Source organism: Trachypithecus francoisi, unplaced genomic scaffold, assembly GCF_009764315.1.
Source record: "Trachypithecus francoisi isolate TF-2019V2 unplaced genomic scaffold, Tfra_2.0 Lachesis_group20, whole genome shotgun sequence".
NCBI lineage: Eukaryota > Metazoa > Chordata > Mammalia > Primates > Cercopithecidae > Trachypithecus > Trachypithecus francoisi.
Window position 1 is genome coordinate 67,277,457 of NW_022681466.1, and position 7,282 is coordinate 67,284,738.

General features: G+C 54.7%; 1 protein-coding gene across 1 annotated transcript; it reads left to right on the plus strand.

The window, feature by feature from the left end:
- The first annotated feature begins 831 nt into the window (after nt 1-831).
- SLC52A1 (solute carrier family 52 member 1) lies at nt 832-3,329 on the plus strand. Its single transcript, XM_033184930.1, has 5 exons — nt 832-943; nt 1,205-1,440; nt 1,559-2,435; nt 2,528-2,651; nt 2,742-3,329. Exons 2-5 carry the CDS (start codon nt 1,311-1,313, stop codon nt 2,952-2,954), a joined length of 1,344 nt encoding a protein of 447 aa, XP_033040821.1. The 5' UTR covers nt 832-943; nt 1,205-1,310; the 3' UTR covers nt 2,955-3,329.
- The last annotated feature ends 3,953 nt before the right edge of the window (nt 3,330-7,282 follow it).

Here is a 7,282-nt window from a genome sequence, read left to right on the forward strand (position 1 = left end):
CAACATAGTGAGTCCTAGTCTCTACCTAAATAAAGAAATAAATAGATAGATAAATAAATAAATAAATAAATAGCTGGACATGGTGGTGCTCTCCTGTGGTCCCAGCTACTTGTGGGGGGACTGGGTTAGGCTGAAGTGGGAGGATCGCTTGAGCCTCCGAGGTTGAGGCTGTAGTGAGCCGAGATCGCCACCGCTGCGCTCAAGCCTGGGTGACAGAGCGAGACCCTGTCTCAAAATTAATTAATTAAAATAACAAACAACAAAATCCGAGCCGTGCGGGCTCTGGGCTGGACCACCTCCCTGGCGGAGGGCGCTCCCTCTCAGGAGGACCACCAGCCGCTGGGTCCAGGGACTGTTGCCTCCGGAGGCGCGGGGACCCCTGCGCACCTGGAGGCTCCCGGGACGCCCCCCTAACGCAGGCGGGAGGGCAGAACGGAACGCCCCTCCGGGCAGAGCCCGCCCCGGCCACTCCCCTCTCCAACCCGACCTGCCTCGGCAAGTCCTGAGTGTCGCAAAAGCGCTAGGGTTGCGCGTGGCACCTGAGAGGTCCCCTTGTCCCGGGGTCCATTTGAAGGTGAGGGTGTTGGTGCCGAGCTGTTGTTTTGTTTTTTGTTTTTGAGACCGAGTCTCGTTCTGTCGTCCAGGCTGGAATGCAGTGGCGCGATCTGGGCTCACTGAAAGCTCCGCCTTCCGGGTTCAAGTGAATCTCCTGCCTCAGCCTCCTGAGTAGCTGGGATTGCAGGTGCATGCCACCACGCCCAGCTGATTATTGTATTTTTAGTGGAGAGGGGGTTTCACCATGTTTGCCAGGCTGGTCTCAAATTCCTGACCTCAGGCGATCGGGCTGCCTCAGCCTCCCAAAGTGCTGGGATTACAGGCGTGAGCCACCACACCCTGCCAGTGCCAAGATGTTTTGACAACTGGGACCTCCAGTCCTCTGTGGGTAGGAAAATCAGCTCCCTCTTTGCTCCTCTGGGGCAGCTGCACCTCGGGCTAGCTTCCTGCCTCTCTCCCTGCCAGCACTGCTGGGGTGCCGCCCCCACACGCGCAGCCGGTGCCCCGTGGTAAGTCCTGGCCCCCCTCTTCCCCGACGGCGCCTGGCTCCCTCCAGTTGCCCTGGTCTTAGCAGTCTGACCGACTTGTCTTCTGACTCCGGGTCTGTTCCACCTGCCTATTACCGGCCAGCCTGTTGGTTTCCTTCCAGCTAGAAGGTCTTCAGTTTCCAGAAGAGCCAAAGTATCTTTGGACCTACGTGGGAAGGACCTGCCTGTGACCTTTGCACTGTCCTGGAGGGTCCAGCTTTGGGCTGAATGGCAGCACCCACACTGGGCCGTCTGGTGCTGACCCACCTGCTGGTGGCCCTTTTCGGCATGGGCTCCTGGGCTGCTGTCAACGGGATCTGGGTGGAGCTGCCTGTCGTGGTAAAAGACCTTCCAGAGGGTGAGTGGGAGGGAGGTACAGGGAAGCGTGGGGCAGGTGTGCCCAGAAAGGTGGCCTGTGGCAGCTCTTTGTCCTTTAACCGCTGTGCTCCTGACATGGCGTCATTCCTTCCCTGCAGGTTGGAGCCTCCCCTCATACCTCTCTGTGGTTGTGGCACTGGGAAACCTGGGTCTGCTGGTGGTGACTCTGTGGAGGCGGCTGGCCCCGGGCAAGGGCGAGCGGGTCCCCATCCAGGTGGTACAGGTGCTGAGTGTAGTGGGCACAGCCCTGCTGGCCCCTCTGTGGCACCACGTGGCCCCAGTGGCAGGGCAACTCCACTCTGTGGCCTTCCTAACACTGGCCTTAGTGTTGGCACTGGCCTGCTGTACCTCTAATGTCACTTTCCTGCCCTTCCTGAGCCACCTGCCACCTCCTTTCTTACGGTCTTTCTTCCTGGGTCAGGGTCTCAGTGCCCTGCTCACCTGTGTGCTGGCCCTAGTGCAGGGTGTAGGCCGCCTCGAGTGCCCGCCAGTGCCCACCAATGGCACCTCTGGGCCTCCCCTCAACTTCCCTGAGCGTTTTCCTGCCAGCACTTTCTTCTGGGCACTGACTGCCCTTCTGGTCACTTCAGCTGCCGCCTTCCAGGGTCTCCTGTTGCTGTTGCCATCACTACCATCTGTAACCACAGGGGGCGCAGGGCCTGAACTTCAATTGGGATCCCCAGGAGCAGAGGAGGAAGAGAAGGAAGAAGAGGCTTTGCCATTGCAGGAGCCACCAAGCCAGGCAGCAGGCACCATCCCTGGCCCCGACCCTGAGGCCCATCAGCTGTTCTCAGCCCATGGTGCCTTCCTGCTGGGCCTGCTGGCCATCACCAGTGCCCTGACCAATGGCGTGCTGCCTGCTGTGCAGAGCTTTTCCTGTTTGCCCTATGGGCGCCTGGCCTACCACCTGGCTGTGGTGCTGGGCAGTGCCGCCAACTCCCTTGCCTGCTTCCTGGCCATGGGCGTGCTGTGCAGGTGCAAAAGGGGCCCCAAGCTTGGTGGGTGGAACTTACAGTTGGGGCCCAGGTCCCGGAACAATCAGTCCTGAGTCTGCTCATCCCCAACAGGTCCCTGGCAGGGCTGGTTGGTCTTTCTCTGCTGGGCATGCTCTTTGGGGCCTACCTGATGGTACTGGCAATCCTGAGCCCCTGCCCACCCCTGGTGGGCACCACTGCAGGGGTGGTCCTTGTGGTGAGCAAGTGGGGACATGAAGTGGGGAGGAGGGTGTTCCCTGGGGCAAGGGCATGCACACTCAGCCTGCTGCTGTGTCCCGCCTTGCAGGTACTGTCGTGGGTGCTGTGCCTTTGTGTGTTCTCATACGTGAAGGTGGCTGCAAGCTCCCTGCTGCATGGTGGGGGTCGGCCGGCATTGCTGGCAGCTGGTGTGGCCATCCAGGTGGGCTCCCTGCTTGGTGCCGGTGCCATGTTCCCTCCCACCAGCATCTACCACGTGTTTCAAAGCAGAAAGGACTGTGTAGACCCCTGTGGCCCCTGAGCCTGGGCAGGGGGGGACCCAACTCTACACCACCTGCCTTCATCTTGAGGCTGCCACAGTGCCTGATTACTTGTGGCCGAGGCAGGCTTCCCCCAACACAGGAACGCTCATGGACACCTGCACACTCCAAAGAAGACCTTGGCCCATCAGGCCAGGGTGGGCACCAAAGACCAGGCCTGGAGCCAGGGGACAGGTTGGCGCTGTGGGCTTGGCCCCAGGGCCTGAGACCTTTGTGGGATTTGGGCAATAAAGTATTCTTATAAAAACAAACAAACACACAAACAACAAAAAAAACCCTAATGAAAACCTTGTAAGAAATATATAATGAATATATAATGAAATCAGGAAACTGGGTTAAATAATTTTTCATATATATATTATCTAATGTGCAATTAGATTTAAATAGATTGTAGTGTCTTTCTTATCATATCCACAGCTTATCTCTTCTTCTGTGGGTTTTTTTTGTCAAAAACCTTTCTTAGTCAGGTGAGTCCCTGTAATATACTATGGGATTGGCCCTTAAAGACAATAGAGTCTCGCTCTGTTGCTCAGGCTGGAGTGCAGTGGCACGATATCGGCTCACTGCAACCTCTGCCCTACCGGGTTCAAGTGATTCTCCTGCCTCAGCCTCCTGAGTAGCTGGGATTACAGGTGAGTGACACAACACCCAGCTAATTTTTGTATTTTTAGTAGAGACGGGGTTTCACCATGTTGGCCAGGTTGGTCTTGAACTCCCGACTTCAGGTGATCCACCCGCCTTGGCCTCCCAAAGTGCTGGGATTACAGGCATGAGCCACCGCGCCCTGCCTTTGTTTTTTTAGACGGAGTGTCACTCTGTCGCCCAGGCTGGAGTGCAGTAGTGTGATCTCGGCTCACTGCAAGCTCCGCCTCCCAGGTTCAAGCGATTCTCCTGCCTCAGCCTCCTGAGTAGCCGGGATTACAGGCGTGTGCGACCCCGACCGGCTAATTTTGTAATTTTAGTAGAGACGGGGGTTTCACCATGTTGGTTAGGCTGGTCTCGAACTCCTGACCTCGTGATTCGCCCGCCTGGGCCTCCCAAAGTGCTGGGATTACAGGAGTGAGCCACAGCGCCCGGTGGAAACACGGATTACTTCAATTTTCTTCCTTCTGCTTTTCTGTATTTGTTAAATTTCAAATAAAGCAAACCTGATCCAAACCTCCTCTAAGAAGAGGGTATCGTTTCCCCTAAGGTCGATCTACCGCCTACCAAAGTCTCTAAGGCAGAAGAAGCTGCTCAATGACAGCTTCTCTTCCTTTTCTTTGGAACTCAAGAGCATCCACGAAGGGGAAGAAATGCTAATTCTGAAAGGAGTCAGGTCCTCCCTTCTGAAAAACGAAGATGTCAGTCCTGGGGGAAGAGGAAATCCCCGCAGGGCTCGCGCCCACCTCCGGACCTTCCTCCAGCCCCAGCTCCAGCCACGCGGAATACACAAGCCCAAGCCCGGCGCCGCGTCACGCCCAGCCAGTCTGCTGCGCGTGCGCCCTCCCGCCTCGCCCCGGGGAGACTCACGGGCCGGTACGGCCGCGGCGGCCCGCTCCGCCACTCGTTCTCAAGGCTCCATGAACGCGCAAGCAAAGACGTCCTTCGAGGGAACCTTTTCTCCTCCTGGCGGACAAGAGTGGAACAACAGGGCTTGAGGAGAAGATTTGCCGGGTTGGGGGTGACATCTTTTGAAACTTGACCTCGGTTTTTATTTTGTTTGTTTGCTTGAGACGGACTCTCGCTCTGTCGCCCAGGCTGGAGTGCAGTGGTGCAGTCTTGGCTCACTGCAACCTCCGCCTCCTGGGTTCAAGCGATTCTCCTGCCTTAACCTCCCGAGTAGCCAGGATTACAGGCACCCGCCACCATGCCTAATTTTTGTGTTTTTAGTAGAGACGCGGTTTCACCATATTGGCCAGGCTGGTCTCGAACTCCTGATCTCATGATCCGCCCGCCTCAGCCTCCTAAAGTGCTAGGATTACAGGCGTGAGGGATTACAGGCCTGAGACTTCATCTCGTTTTGCAAGCGTCTCTCTTCTTTCTCAAGGCCTCATATCCAGTTCAGAGTAAAGAAAAAGGGAAGGCGCCAACCTTGAGCTCCTAAAATGTGCTAGACCTTTTACATGTTTTATAAGTAAATCTTCTGAACAGCTTCATTATTCGTCCTATTTTGCAGAAAAGGAAATTGAGGCTCAGAGAAGGTGACTTACCCAGAGTAACACAGCTAATTAGTGAGAAGACTGGAGCCCAGGTCTGTGTGCTCCAAAGAGTCTGACTGCAGCGCTCACCTGTTGGGGATGGGACTCTGGATTTGGAGAAAGGAGAGCCGCTTCTCTGCAGCTGAAGAGGCTCTGTGAGAAGCCCAAAATGGACAGGGCGCTGTAGCTCACACCTGTAATCCTAGCATTTTGGGGGGCTGAGGTGGGAGGATCACTTGAGCCCGTAGGGTTGAGACCAGCCTGGGCAGCATAGCAAGATCACTGTCTCTACAAAAGCAAAACAAAACACAGTCAAAGCCAGGCATGGTGATGCGCACCTGTAGTCCCAGCTACTGGGGAGGGTGAGGCAGGAGAATCACTTGAGCCTAAGAGTTTGAGGCCTCAGTGAGCTATAGACCCACCACTGCACTCCAGCCTGGGTGACAGAGCAAGACCCCGTCTTTAAGAAACAAAAACCAAAACAAAACGAAAAAACAGAACAGCTTCCCTGGTCGTTTGTAAGGAACCTTTAATGGGTTGTTCCACAGGGCAAGACTTTCCCAGGTATCTCAAAACATATTCCTTCTCCAGAGGTGAAGGTGCGGGGGGACAGGTAGGGGAAGGAATAGGAGGCGCTGAGGTGGAAATTCTCATTGGTGAGGCTGTTGGGGACACAGCAGGGTTTTGGTTTGGTTTGGTTTGGTTTGGTTTGGTTTTTGTTTGAGACCGAGTCTGGCTCTGTCACCCAGGATGCAGTGCAGTAGCACGATCTCTGCTCACTGCAACCTCTGCCTCACGGGTTCAAGCAATTCTCCTGCCTCAGCCTCTCGAGTAACTGGGATTACAGTCATCTGCCACTATGCCCAGCTAATTTATTATTATTATTTTTTTTTTTTTTTTTGTATTTTTAGTGGTGACAGGGTTTCACCATGTTGGCCAGGCTGGTCTCGAACTCCTGACCTCAAGTGATCCACCTGCCTCGGCCTCCCAAAGTGCTAGGATTACAGGCACGAGTCACTGCAACTGGCTTTTTTTTTTTTTTGTCTGAGTCTCGCTCTGTCGCCCAGGCTGGAGTGCGGTGGCGCGATCACAGCTCACTGCAACCTCTGCCTCCCAGCTTCAAGCTATTCTTCTGCCTCAGCCTCCTGAGTAGGTGGGATTAGGGTAACAGCCACTACGCGTGACTAATTTTTGTATTTTTAGTAGAGATGGGGGTTTCTCCATATTGGCCAGGCTGGTCTCGAACTCCTGACCTCAGGCGATCCACCTGCCTCAGCCTCCCAAAGTTCTGGGATTACAGGCATGAGTCACCGCGCCTGGCTGTTGGGGGCAGGGCAGGTTAATGTCAGCTCCTACAACTGTGAAATTGTTGAGGGATGAGAGAAGTAGTTTCTACAACTCACATCTGGTGACCAGGCCTTTAGATGAAACATACTATCCCGATGATGCCACAGTCTCCTCCTGCCTTTCAGTAGAGACAGAAGTGTGTAGCAGGAGTGAGAACAATCCTGTACAAGGCAGAGGCTGCTGGCCTTTGAACTGGAGAGATGGACACTAAGCCAACCTTAACTGAGTAGCCGGAGATGTTTATGAGGCAGCAGAGTACCAGAGGTGCAGGGAGAGCCTGTGAGCCAGATTAGATTAAGTAGGATTTTTTTTTTTTTTTTTTTTTTTTGAGACATAGTCTCGCTCCGTCACCCAGGCTGTAGTGCAGTGGCCAGATCTCAGCTCACTGCAAGCTCCACCTCCCGGGTTTACGCCATTCTCTTGCCTCAGCCTCCCGAGTAGCTGGGACTACAGGTGCCTGCCACCTTGCCCGGCTAGTTTTTTGTATTTTTTTTTTAGTAGAGAGGACGGGGTTTCACCGTGTTAGCCAGGATGGTCTCGATCTCCTGACCTCATGATCCGCCCGTCTCGGCCTCCCAAAGTGCTGGGATTACAGGCTTGAGCCACCACGCCCAGCCTAAGTAGGATATTTAAAGCTTAAAGCCAGCCTGCTTTGGGTAGTGTTTAAAACCCTACTGGTACAGGAAGCAGAACCTCAGTGACAACCAGGGGCCCATAGACTCTGTTTGAAAGAATAAGATGATGGTGCAAGCATTGTTTGTGACTCAACAGGAGTGGCAACC

Excerpts from the sequence above, each read along its gene's own strand:
- SLC52A1 (XM_033184930.1), top strand. The coding sequence starts at position 1,311 with ATGGCAGCACCCACACTGGGCCGTCTGGTGCTGACCCACCTGCTGGTG. Across the intron at positions 1,441-1,558 it reads GGTAAAAGACCTTCCAGAGG|GTTGGAGCCTCCCCTCATAC; the intron begins GTGAGTGGGAGG and ends CCTTCCCTGCAG. Across the intron at positions 2,652-2,741 it reads CTGCAGGGGTGGTCCTTGTG|GTACTGTCGTGGGTGCTGTG; the intron begins GTGAGCAAGTGG and ends CCCGCCTTGCAG.